This window comes from Limanda limanda, chromosome 12, assembly GCF_963576545.1.
Source record: "Limanda limanda chromosome 12, fLimLim1.1, whole genome shotgun sequence".
NCBI lineage: Eukaryota > Metazoa > Chordata > Actinopteri > Pleuronectiformes > Pleuronectidae > Limanda > Limanda limanda.
The window spans coordinates 25,399,288-25,413,584 of record NC_083647.1 but is presented as its reverse complement, the minus strand read 5'-3'; the positions used below and the strand labels follow the sequence as shown (position 1 = coordinate 25,413,584).

The 14,297-nt window shown below is 38.0% G+C and overlaps 1 protein-coding gene across 1 annotated transcript; it reads right to left on the bottom strand.

The window, feature by feature from the left end:
- On the bottom strand, nucleotides 1-3,153 carry LOC133015280 (dr1-associated corepressor). Its single transcript, XM_061082442.1, has 6 exons — nucleotides 3,034-3,153; nucleotides 2,109-2,181; nucleotides 1,450-1,543; nucleotides 976-1,089; nucleotides 782-881; nucleotides 1-321 (listed from the first exon to the last, which is right to left on the bottom strand). Exons 1-6 carry the CDS (start codon nucleotides 3,073-3,075, stop codon nucleotides 295-297), a joined length of 450 nt encoding a protein of 149 aa, XP_060938425.1. The 5' UTR covers nucleotides 3,076-3,153; the 3' UTR covers nucleotides 1-294.
- Between the last annotated feature and the right edge of the window lie 11,144 nt (nucleotides 3,154-14,297).

Below are 14,297 nucleotides of genomic sequence, written 5' to 3'. Positions count from 1 at the left end.
AATGTTTTCTTCCTTTTTTTAAAACATTAATTTACAAGCGCTTTAAAAATCAAACGCTCAAACTGGAAACCACAAGAGGGCGCTCTGCAGCTAAACTAGCACTTAGCTCAGTGTGGCTGCAGGTCACATGTTTGCATCTTCTACGACTGGAAAACAAAAAGATAAGTAAAGAAGAAAATAAATCTCAACATGACCAATCACAAGAAAATATCAAACATACATAACTTAAATATTTTACACCCAAAAAAATAACATAAATGTTGACGTCAACAGTTTCCTCTTGTTTCCTCACAATCATAAACAGATGTAGAGCTCCGACTCCTGCAAGAGGAAGAGGTCAGTCACAGACTCTGAATAATACTAATAATAAATAATATATTTTGTTTGAACGGTGCTTTTAGAAGAAAAGGATTGAAAGAGATTACAAAGAATGACTAAAAGATAAAAACATGTTGCACAGGAAAAGCCGATGTGAAGAGGTGAGTTTTGAGAAGGGATTTAAAAGTCTGTCCACTGACAGATAGGGGGAGAGAATATGATGATAATAATGATGATAAAATATAAAACACAAACATTAAAGTGAAAGAACATGACTTTTCTTTGATGCTCAGAAAGTAAAAATATTGTTTTCTGGAGTGTAATGAACATTTCAGCCTCACGGGGGCGCCACACACAAGCAGAACCTAATAATGAAGTGTCTGATCTGTGTTCGAATATTAATGTGCAAAGAAAAAACATTGTTTGGTTTGTGTGTGTGGGGGGGGGCTATGAGGATACATACACTGGAGCTGGAGTCGTGGGAGACTGAGTCCAGGCTCCTTCTCGTCACCGTGTCGACCACATCTGGCTTCTTCTTAACAGAAGGTTCACTTGGTTTGGTCCTGGAAACAGAATAAGAATAAAATCAACTAATTGATAATTGATGAGTAATTAAAAGCTGCAGATGAATCAATAACAAAGCTTTATCACCGGTACCTGTATAGCGGCCACATGCTCAGGCCTCTGTTGTCCCTCTGAGCCGGAGACGTCGCCTGCTCTGCCAGATCCTTCAGGAAGTGGAAGAGCTTCTCTGACTCGATGCACTGCTTCCTGGAAAAACAACATCATGTTCTTCATGTACACACACGGCTCAAGTTCCATATTCTGAAAAAACAGACGCTGCTCCTGATTCTTACTACAAACTAAAATAAAAGACAGAAGTAAGTTAATCCATTTGTAGGTTGTAGGAAATGCTGATTCAGTTGTTTGGGGGTTTTGTGAATGTCGGCACAGATTCAAGAGAGGAGCAGAAACACACGGGAGCAGCCAGTCAGTGTATATATGTAAACACTGCATGAGGTGAAGTAAACTCACGGAGCTGCGGGGGGGACGGAGCTCAGTCTCGTGCTCAGCTGCACATGATAACAAACAGGCGCAGCAGTGTGACGGTGGCGCAGCGGGCGTACTCACATGTGGGCCACAGACACCACGGTGCTGGGCTTGGACTGAGTTATCAGACAGGTCTTAGTCAACAGGGACTTCAGGAACATCTCCAACGCCTGAGCTGATCTCTGAGGTTCAGGACGCCACCGCTGCACGACTGAGGCCACACACACATATACATATACACACACACATATACATATTCATATACACACAGTCACCGGTCAGCACAGGACGTGTCCCCCAGGGTCTCAGCAGAGAACACATCCTATCGCCTGCAGGGACGTTTTTACCGATATCACTTTAACTACCACTTCATGTCTTCTTCTATATTTTAACTATGAAGATGTGTTTTATTTAATTGCTTATTGTGAAGTCTTTCTTTTTAATTAAAGTCTCATTTTAAATTTGGTATTAAAGTTAAGGACGGAGCTTCCACTGGTTCACAGAACTACAAAAACTGGGGAAAAGAAGAGTTAGTGAGATTTTTAATTGCCAATAATAATCCCCCATTAATGTTTAAATGTAAAATATGAAAACAAACAAGTAGACTAATAATCGTACATTCAGCAAACCTTTCAGAATAAGCTTTGACTCGTTTTATATGGATTATTAGAAGATGTTGCACGCCGACTACAACTCCCAGCATGCCTAGAGGTGCTGAACCTGCAGGTTTGAAAGGATACAGATGATCACGGGAACCGCCATGGCGATCCTCCCCACCTCCGAGTCCTTCTGCATGATCTTCTTGATGCGCTTCTGCAACAAATAAGAAAAACACAAGTTCTCACAGACCTTAAAAACAAGTTAAGATGCTGCATTCATGAACTCCTTGTAAACTCCTGAACTCTGCTTGAATTGTCTCATTTAGTTTGTTCCTAACTGAGTGAAACGACCCAGAAGGAATTCAGCTGTCGCCATAATAAGAGCTGTTGGAGTTCTCTAAATAAAGTTATATTCTCCTGACGTGATCCATATATATCTTTATGCTAAATAATTATAAATATAAAAGTTACTTCAATCCCCTCGATTGAAGAATGCCCACAAAAAACAATCCTCTCTACTTATTAAAGCTTTTCTCCACATATACTCCTCACATTATTATATAATGTTCACATGTCAGTCCTGTTTGTTAATTCCTGTGAGTAGCTGATGGTTAAATGTTCCCTCAGGACGTGTGCTGGTGTTTTGACTCTTCTCTGAGGAGCTGGACTCAACATGTAGGACCTCCAGCTGTGAACAGATTCATAAAGTCAAGCTATTATTACTTATTAGTCCATATTGCTTGATTTTAATATGAAAGCATGGCGCTGGAGGAGATGATGAACATGACGAGACAGAAGTTAAATACAAAAGACTTCAGATCACAACCAGGAGTTACCACTGTCCCTGAACGCAGCATGAGCTCCCTCACCCAGCGCTAGCATGAGTTAGCTGGTAGCATGTAGCATGTTAGCATGTAGCCGGTTAGCTCCGGTGGTTTCCCTCACCCAGCGCTAGCATGAGTTAGCTGTTAGCATGTAGCATCTTAGCATGAAGCATGTTAGCATGTAGCCGGTTAGCTCCGGTGGTTTTCTTCGGCTGTCCTGAAGGAAGCGAACCAACACTCACCGGGGGGAATCGAACGTTGTACTTCCGCTTGCTTCCGGGCATCTCGGTCGCTTCAGTCCGAACCGGACCGTCACATTTCTCATGTTTTCACCGGGAAGCTCCGCGGAGGCCATTTGTTTACCTGCGGCAGGAAGACAAGTGACGCGGGATGACACCTGGGGTCAGGGCCCGTGACCCCTGACGTGACCCCGTGACCCCGGGAGCTGTTTACATTGTTTATCTCACACATACAAAGTTTTAACACTTTATATATGTTGTTTACATCCCATTTACTTTGTTTATATCCTGTTCACATTTTGCTTTTCTTTTTTATATGGTACAAATATAATTTTTAAATGGTGTATATATGTTGTTTACGTCCCATTTACTTTGTTTATATCCTTTTCATATTGTACATAATCTACATATATTTTTTCTATGGTATAAATATCATGTATACGTCGTATATATCATATTTACATATTTCTTCACTTATAACTCTTCACTCTCCCCTTCACTGCTGCTGTAAAGTTTGTGAGACATAAAAAAAAGTATTTATATAAGAAAGGATTATCTCATTATAAGATATTTTATTTTCAGTTAAAAGTTTTAAGTTTTGATGAATGCTTTTACTGTTAAATGATATGTGTTTGAACTGTAACTGAGTGAATTTTATTAAATAAATCATCCTTTATTTGTTTTACAGCCTCTTTAACGACTTGTTCTATTTACACAAGCATAAATTAGGGGGAAGAATCGAGTGCAGATATCGTTTGAACGTGAAATCATGATAATCTGCCGTTTATTACTCTGTCAACTCATCTTCTGTTGCTTTTGGCTTCAAAGGTCAATGATAAGACTCATAATTATTCACTGCAAAGGTCACACGACATCAAACCAACCCGACCAAACTCTCTATTATTATTCCTCTTTTTCCTTATTGGCAGAAAGACGCAGACATGCTGCTCTGGGTTCTGTGTTGTTTCTGTGTGTTTGCCACTCGTCATGGGAACGGTAGGTTATTAAATACTTGTTTCTGTGTGACTGTATATTCTGGTTCCTGTCGGTGAAACTCATTATAATCCTTTTAAACCAGTTTAAGACCAGAATCGGAAGCTTAACGTGTGATTTCTCTCTATCAGGCCAAACGCTGAGTGGAGGAGAAGACGTCTTCCACCAGGTATCTGATGCGTCTCCATCCAAACAGCTGCTGCTGCGAGTCAGTGAGGAGACGTTAGACAAAACCAGTCGAGTCCGTAGAGGAAACCGGTTTCATTCCATTAGAAGCTCGACTAGTTCACTGGTCTGCCAATAAAAATCTGATGATATGAATCTTTCGGTACCAGCGTCTGTGTTCGCAGATATGAAAATGTTTTATTTTACAAAAAATAGATGATGAAGAAAAGATATTTTAAGTAAACATGTGATTAAATTCTTGGTTAAAGTTCTGTATGTTTGTTTGCTTTTGTGTTTTCTTTTTGTTTAGAATAAGGTTCATGGTTAAATTGTAGTTACTTCAAATCCCACTCTGTGCATCGTTTTTTTTATGTCAAACTCTCTGGAATCATTGCCAACGTTTTAAAAAGTATATAAATCTATCAGTATATGAATATAAGAATTTAGATACTCCTGAATATTGGTGTAGTCATTTGCCCCAAATATCCAGACCTGAAGTGTCAGAATCCACAGTGAGCTCCTGACATCAGAACAATAACAACACAACAAATTAATGTTAATTCATGAATGATATTTCTAACACAATCACATAGAAGGATTTTATCTCCTAAAAACTACTTTTCTTCTGGTCTTTTTCCTGCAGGATGTTTCTGGATCAGATTTTCTTCAGCGTCCTCTTCATCCCCTGTTCCACTGCGTAGACATGAGTCCGTCTCCAGCCGTCCCCTCCTCAGGTAACTGTCCCCTCCTCAGGTAACTGTCCCCTCCTCAGGTAACTGTCCCCTCCTCAGGTAACTGTCCCCTCCTCAGGTAACTGTTAGATACGATACTATCACGATACTTAGGTGGCGATACGATATGTATTGCGATTCTTTAAGTATTGCGATTCGATATTACGATTTCCTGGGATTTCTTTTGGTTATTTTTTTTTTTTTAAATACTGGACCATGGAAAAATGTTGAATCATTCCTTCAAATACAACACAGTCAATTTCACTAAGAGCTTTACCAGTTTTATTTCAAATATTAACATTAACTTAATGACTGCCGGGCAGCCAATAGAGAAAAATAAATAAAAATGTTCCCTATTATTGTATAGCCCCTGTCAACTGCACACAAACTGACAGATTAAGAAATGTATGCCACTTAGGCTACTTTTAAACAATAAATAAAAGGTAAATTAAACAGAATGAATAAAAGTTTACTTAAAATATAAACTTTGAAATAAACAAAAAGTAGGCTATTGTTGTTTGCATGTAGGCGATACAAAGCTAGTGCTTGGGTATGTTTAGATTCTTGTGCAAAAACAAGAGCTGGTCAACATGCTCTGGGGTGATGTTGCTCCCCCCATATATCCCCCCCGGTATAAACCAATAAATATGTTTAAAAAAAAAAAAAATCGATTTGGGAGGCAGCATATCGATTTAAAATCGTCATTCACAAGAATCGCGATTTGTAACTGAATCGACTTTTCCCCCCATCCCTAGTACCTGTCCCCTCCTCAGGTAACTGTCCCCTTCTCAGGTAACTGTCCCCTCCTCAGGTAACTGTCCCCTCCTCAGGTAACTGTCCCCTCCTCAGGTAACTGTCCCCTCCTCAGGTAACTGTCTCCTCTTCCAACATCTGTGGGGTCGAATCCCTTTGAAGTGAGAACAGCTGCACTGCAGGTTTACATCCGCTGGGAAAAGAGAAGTCTTTTATGTCTGTTTTTTGAATAATTTATGGGTGAGCGTGAAAAAAGCGCAGAAGAATCTCTGAGATTCAGATAAAAATAGAAACATAAACCTTTGTTTTTATTCCCTACAGACGCCTCATGCTGGATTTTTATCTGGAGAATAACTCTGCTTTATTTTTAGGGTCTTATTCTATAATGTTTTTAAAGACTTTGAATGTTTTTCCTTCTGTTTCAGTGGAATTTGTCAAAGCTGCAGACGTGAAAGTCATCGCTGCTCTGGGAGACTCTTTAACTGTGAGTGAACAGACAAATGTATATGATGCTCAATCATTTTAATGGGAAATATATTATTTCTAATTTGTATTTGCATAATAATATTTCTCTCTTTTGTTGCAGACAGCTATCGGAGCGAATGGCTCCACAATTGCCTCGATACCTTTTGAATTTCGTCAAGTTTCCTGGAGGTAAAAGACTTGAATATGCTGTCAGAGGTCAGAGGTCAGAGGTCAGATGTAATAGTTACATAACTTTAACTAATCCAGTTTGTTTTACAGCTGTGTCCAAGTTCATTTCCCTTCATCTTATCTAATCAGTCAGATTAGAAATACTATTATTTAGAAAATTAGTTTTCTATTATTAGGACTCTTGTTATGGTTCTGATTTACAACCCCGGTCACTCTCTCTTCTTTCTCTGCAGCATCGGAGGTTACGGGACTTTTCAAAATGTCATTACACTGGCAAGTAAGTTGTAGTGAGTGTGTTTTGTGGTTTAAAGAATAAAAAACTCAACAGTCTCCAGAGCAGAAAAGCTCCAGAGTGTGAAGCCCGCCGACCGCAGGAAGTCTTCTTTATCCTGAAACCTGTTTTTCCCTCGTCTCTGTTTCCAGACATTTTTAAACTCTTCAATCCCGAACTGCTGGGTCCGTCCCCGGTGGTCACGATGCACGGGCGACCCACGAGCGTCAACGAGACCGGATTCAACTTCGCCGTCACCGGCCACAACACGCTGTGAGATCTGTTTCTCTTTTTAATATCTATATAATATAACATGAGCCTCACTGAGGATATATACTTATTTTTATTACACATTTTTTAGACAAATGTTTCAGCTGGATTAACATTTTAATACAAATTTAACATATCCTTATTCTTCTTCTTTCTATGTATATTTTAACAGTGTTTTCACATATCTTATACATGTCTTATATTTATATTAATAATTCTCTAGGTCTGTAATATTTCTATTTTTGGTTGAAGCATCTGTAAGAATCCCAAATTACCACACAGTGATTCTGATTGTTGAGTTCATTCAAATCAAGTCTGAATTAAAAGAATAAGTGCAATGATAGGATACAAATAAATGCAAGAGAAAAATGCTGTGAAAGTTGCAGAGTATAAGATTAAAAATATAACAGATAATCATTCTAAAATAATATTAAACATTAAATTTGATTTAAACTGGTCGATAGTGGGACAGGATCTAATGTGGGGCAGAAATTTTATTAAATCCCAAAACTTTGAAAGTGAGCTGGAGGAAAATATACGATTTATTTTGCTGCATTGTTTTAGTTGAGGTTGAGAAAATCCTTTGATATATTTTAGCTGAGACTAATTACATCTGCAAATCATTTGATAAAAACCTGATAGAGTTTTATTGGTGTTAATAAATCTGCTGACTCATCACCGTGTGTCTACAGGAACGTGTCCGATCAGATAAGACACATGATTCACACGTTCAAGTCGTATCCAGTGAGTATCAAGGTCCAGACGGTTTTTAATTAGACGATTAATTATCTTGTAAACTTGAAAAATAAGAAGTTTCTCCTTCAGGGTCTGAACTTCCTGGAGGACTGGAAGGTGGTGACGATGCTGATCGGCATGAACGACATCTGTGATTACTGTAAAGACAAGGTGGGGAATTTAGCTTTCTGATTTTTAGATTCTGGATTTATTGTTCGGACCAAATTATTAGTTTGAGACATTTCAACAGTTTGACCTGAAATATATGATTATTATTATTCATCTCCTCTTCTACTCCTCTTTATTCTTGGGAAACTAAATATGATAAAATGTTTATTTAAATAGAGGCAGGAGACAGAAAATGGGATATTTATTAAATGTTATGAATTAAAATATGTGTTTTAAGAAAACTTCCCGATGTGTTCGATCTCTCCACAGATTTTATTCTCCCCCGACAATTTCATCCGCCACATAACAGAAGCTCTGGACATGATGATGAATGAGGTGAGATTTAATAAAGATATCAGTAAGAAATCAAAAGCATCAGAGGGACGATATGAACCCTTCACGTACACTTCGCTCTTCACGCAACAATCAGACAACGCTGACTTTTTAATATCATGTCGTCCATCTTTTTTTACAGTCTATGTCCAGAACTCAGAAATATTCCGTTTAATATGGTCAGAAGGAGGTTTTCCAAGATGCAAGGGAGAGACAATAAAGCTTTGACGTATAATTCCCAGCATTTAATTACCATAATTAACTCTAACAGCTGAGCAATGTATTTGGAGTTAATTTAGCAAATGAAGCCAGATACTAAGGCTCGGAGGAGGATATATAATCATATTTATAATGATAATGATGATAAGAAAGATAACATGAAAGAAATTATCAAAAATAAACAACATCCAGGTAGAAATCAGGCATTAAGAGGCTTTACTGTTGTGAAGAAATGACTTAAAGAAAAGAGCTGGAAAGTCCAATCTCCTCAGGAAAGTAGTTCCAGAGTCTGATGGTGGAAACTCAGTCACTTTAGTTTCCAGTGTTGACTTAAGGACTAGTTAGTGTAGGTTGGAGATCTTAGATCATGGTTTTGGAGCACACAGAGTTAGTGGCTCTGGGGGTCCGACTGTGCTGGGAGAGCAGCTGGTTCGTTGACTGGAGGGTCAGTAGCTCCCAGCTCATCCAGTCCCAGCTCCCAGAGTTTCCCTGGGCTAGAAACTCGATCCCAAGTTTTTTACGGCCGAGTCTGAAGCTGCCTGTGTGAATGAGTGAGTTACAACTGTACCGGGAAGAGCTTTAAATACCTTCCACTCAGTGGGAGAGACGGCCTCTGTGAGAAAGTCCTGATATCTCCATTTCAGCACGAGCATAACAACATGCTTTGTGCTCTATTGGAGGCAGCGAGGGAAAAGGTCGGGAGGTCGCCGACACGGTTAGGATTCAGCCTCGGGGATCACTGACGTCTGCAGAAAATGTCAAGTCAGCACGGCTCATATTTGTCGGGATATTTTCAGGCTGGACCGACGACCCCGACTCTAAACTGACTAGAAATACACAAATCAACAGATTCATGCAGCCAGTGGCACGACACAAACACTGATGATGTTTGTGTGTTTGTGTTTGTGTCACACTCTCTCGATGGTTCAGATCTCTTTACACACTCTATGGTTCAGATCTCTTTACACACTCTATTTTTCAGATCTCTTTACAGACTCTATGGTTCAGATCTCTTTACACACTCTATGGTTCAGATCTCTTTACACACTCTATGGTTCAGATCTCTTTACACTCTCTATGGTTCAGATCTCTTTACACACTCTATGGTTCAGATCTCTTTACACTCTCTATGGTTCAGATCTCTTTACACACTCTATGGTTCAGATCTCTTTACACACTCTATGGTTCAGATCTCTTTACACTCTCTATGGTTCAGATCTCTTTACACACTCTATGGTTCAGATCTCTTTACTCTCTCTATGGTTCAGATCTCTTTACAGACTCTATGGTTCAGATCTCTTTACACACTCTATGGTTCAGATCTCTTTACACACTCTATGGTTCAGATCTCTTTACACTCTCTATGGTTCAGATCTCTTTACACTCTCTATTTTTCAGATCTCTTTACACTCTCTATGGTTCAGATCTCTTTACACACTCTATGGTTCAGATCTCTACACACACTCTATGTTTCAGATCTCTACACACACTCTATGTTTCAGATCTCTTTACACACTCTATGGTTCAGATCTCTTTACACATTCTATTTTTCAGATCTCTTTACACTCTCTATGATTCAGATCTATACACACTCTATGGTTCAGATCTCTTTACAGACTCTATGGTTCAGATCTCTTTACACACTCTATGGTTCAGATCTCTTTACACACTCTATGGTTCAGATCTCTACACGCACTCTATGGTTCAGATCTCTTTACACTCTCTATGGTTCAGATCTCTTTACACTCTCTATTTTTCAGATCTCTTTACACACTCTATGGTTCAGATCTCTTTACACACTCTATGGTTCAGATCTCTTTACACACTCTATGGTTCAGATCTCTTTACAGACTCTATGGTTCAGATCTCTTTACACTCTCTATGGTTCAGATCTCTTTAGAGACTCTATGGTTCAGATCTCTTTACACACTCTATGGTTCAGATCTCTTTACACACTCTATGTTTCAGATCTCTTTACACACTCTATGGTTCACATCTCTTTACACACTCTATGGTTCACATCTCTTTACACACTCTATTCTCTTTACACACTCTATGTTTCAGATCTCTTTACACTCTCTATGGTTCACATCTCTTTACACACTCTATGGTTCAGATCTCTTTACACTCTCTATGGTTCAGATCTCTTTACACACTCTCTATGGTTCAGATCTCTTTACACACTCTATGGTTCAGATCTCTTTACACTCTCTATGGTTCAGATCTCTTTACACACTCTATGGTTCAGATCTCTTTACACACTCTATGGTTCAGATCTCTTTACACACTCTATGGTTCAGATCTCTATGGTTCAGATCTCTTTACACACTCTATGGTTCAGATCTCTTTACAGACTCTATGGTTCAGATCTCTTTACACTCTCTATGGTTCAGATCTCTTTACACACACTCTATGTTTCACATCTCTTTACACACTCTATGGTTAAGATCTCTTTAAACACACACACTCTATGTTTCAGATCTCTACACTCTCTATGGTTCAGATCTCTTTACACTCTCTATGGTTCAGATCTCTTTACACACTCTATGGTTCAGATCTCTTTACACTCTCTATGGTTCAGATCTCTACACTCTCTATGGTTCAGATCTCTTTACACACTCTATGGTTCAGATCTCTTTACACTTTCTATGGTTCAGATCTCTTTACACTCTCTATGGTTCAGATCTCTTTACACACTCTATGGTTCAGATCTCTTTACACACTCTATGGTTCAGATCTCTTTACACACTCTATGGTTCAGATCTATTTACACACTCTATGGTTCAGATCTCTTTACACACTCTATGGTTCAGATCTCTTTACACACTATATGGTTCAGATCTCTACACACACTCTATGGTTCAGATCTCTTTACACAGTCTATTTTTCAGATCTCTTTACACTCTCTATGGTTCAGATCTCTTTAAACTCTCTATGGTTCAGATCTCTTTACAATCTCTATGGTTCAGATCTCTTTACACTCTCTATGGTTCAGATCTCTTTACTCTCTCTATGGTTCAGATCTCTTTACACTTTCTATGGTTCAGATCTCTACACTCTCTCTATGGTTCAGATCTCTTTACACTCTCTATGGTTCAGATCTCTTTAAACCCTCTATGGTTCAGATCTCTTAACACACTCTATGGTTCAGATCTCTTTACACTCTCTATGGTTCATATCTCTACACACACTCTATGGTTCAGATCTCTTTACACTCTCTATGGTTCAGATCTCTACACTCTCTCTATGGTTCAGATCTCTTTACACTCTCTATGGTTCACATCTCTTTACTCTCTCTATGGTTCAGATCCCCAGAACCATCGTGAACGTGGTGCAGATTCTTCCCATGAAGCCCCTGAGAGACGTCCAGAGACCGACGCTGGGATGTCAACTTCAAAAGTTACGAACAAAACAAACATTCTCTTCTTCTTCTTCTTCTGGTTTAACCTGCTAATCTTGATTCAATTATTATATCAAATAGATATAAGGTTTGACTAGCTCCATAATATAGATTATTAGTATAGATGAGTCTTTGTTTAAACACTCAAGCAGCTGTTTAGCTTCATTTCCCTCAAATTTAAAATCCTTTAATTTTATTCATGTTCAACCAGGACCAGCAGGAAATCATATTTACCTCGTTTAAGAGAGTTTTTCAAATATAACACTTTAGAAGTCATTCTAATTTTAACTTTCTTCTGATAATCAAGGCTATTGTCATATTTTGTCATGTACATACTGTGGTATTTATACTTGTGAATTGTATCGCTTATATTGTAATATTGATATGGTATTATTTCATCATATACATATTGTAGTATTTATATTTATACTAATATTTATATAAATTTTTACCGCATTTCGTTATTTCATCATAAATAAATTGTAATATTTATCTTTATATTACTATTTGTTTATATCATATAATATATATATATTTTTATTGTATTATATACATCCTGTCGTATTTAATCATATACATACAGTAGTATTTAATCACACTGTCGTATATATTCAGTATTTTTAGTCTCCAGGATCTTTACTTCACCGGCTTCATGTCAGGGTCGAAGACAACAGCTCATACCTGATAATCTGATAATCTGATAATCTGATAATCTGATAATCTGATAATGTGACAACCTAATGAAATGATAATCCAGTCGTGTAATGATCTGATGAAGTGTTAATCTGATGAAGTGATGATCCAGTCATGTGATAATGGGATTATCTGATCACAGGAGTTTCTGCTCGTGTCTCGTTCAACCTGAAGAAAACTCCACTGAGCTGAAGGAGCTGGTTGAGATTAACTCTGAATTCCAGGTGACGTGTGAGGAGAAGTGAAGTGTGTAATAAATATGATAAAATCTCGAGCAGGAGAGTGGAGCGGAAATATTAATATTATCCATAATCTGTCATTGTGAACCAGTAAGATGAATTTATATATTATTTTAATGACATGTTGCCTTTTTTTATCATTGATTCTTTCCAGAGACGATTAGAGAAGCTCCTGCACAGCGATCGCTTCTTTAAAAACGACTTTGCTGTTGTTCTGCAGCCGTATTTAGAGAAGGCAGAACCCCCCAGACTTCCTGTACGTCGCACACAAACACACAAAGTTTTCTCTTTTTAAAATAACCACCTTTATTAAATAAAACCTTTCTGTCCTGTCTTCAGAATGGGACAATTGACTTGAGCTTCTTCACGGCAGATTGTTTCCACTTCACTGTGAAGGGACATGAGGAGCTGGCCAAGGGACTGTGGAACAACATGGTGACGCTTCAAGATTTCATATATATATTATATTATACTTTGAAAGTAAACAGCACCTTACACAGAGCTAATAATAAAATAATAAGATTAAACTAGAAAAGAGTGAGACAGGCCCAACAGTCTTATTATGAAATCCACATTTAAATCCACTAGATCCAGATTTTTTATTTGGATGCAAACTGAATCTCACACTCCGCTGAATATTATTTGTCATATTAAAGTTGACACAGGGGCAATGGTGCAATGAGAAGTGTGTGACAGGTCAGCTGGAACTGTAATGACCTCTCGCCTCCATGTGAGGTCACCTGGAGCAAAGATGAGATTGCAGCAGGTGGATCAGACTCATATATATCAATGTTTGCATCAGAGGTTGTTTTAAAAGAGAATTTAAATCAAAAAAATTGTTAAACACTATAACAACTCAACATGAACTGTAATGACACTGACTGTGTGCTTAGTTCCAGCCTGAAGGAGCCAAACAGAAGATCGAGACGTTTACAGATCCGTTGAAACTCATCTGTCCACCTGAGGTACGAGACACGTGAGGAGTTCAAGATTCAAGATTTTTTTTATTGTCAAATGAACAGAGATAACATGAAGGAGTCACTGTCAATGAAATGCTTGGGTCACACACTCTCTTTAAGCAATGCTCAGTCATTTCAACCCAAAAAAATAAAATAAAATTAAATAGAAATAGTATAAAATAGAATAAAATAGAATAAAATAGAATAAAATAGAATAACAATGAAATAGAATATCAAAAAATATAATAAAATATATACATCTAAATATATATCTTTACATATGAATGTTCAATTTGTGCAGTAGTGCAAATATTCAAATATGCTTATTATGGTGCTGGTGCAAATATGCAAATATTCCAGGATGCTGGTTTGGAGGAGTTATTGCAGTTCAGGTGGAGTTATTGTTGTTCACGTCTGTTAAAGAAACACGTTGATGTGCGCATGTTTTTATTTATATATTTATATATGTATTTGTCACTCTTCTGCAGGATCATCCTTACATCTACACCAGACCCTCAGCTGCATCGTCCTCTCCGGCCTTGAGTCGTGTCTCCAAGATGTTGACGTCTCTGCTGTCTGTGGCCGTCATGTTTTATTTACCTTAATTCAATATAATACCTGGATTAAAGATGTAAGATCCATAAGACTCTCTGACCTTCAAATATAAACACTCAGGGAAGTTTA

Bases quoted from the DNA above. Each gene is read 5' to 3' on its own strand.
- LOC133015280 (XM_061082442.1), bottom strand. From the start codon at position 3,075: ATGCCCGGAAGCAAGCGGAAGTACAACGTTCGATTCCCCCCG. The intron at 2,182-3,033 runs GTGAGTGTTGGT...TATTTGTTGCAG, and splicing joins ACAACGTTCGATTCCCCCCG to AAGCGCATCAAGAAGATCAT. The intron at 1,090-1,449 runs GTGAGTACGCCC...TTGTTTTTCCAG, and splicing joins GTGGTGTCTGTGGCCCACAT to GAAGCAGTGCATCGAGTCAG.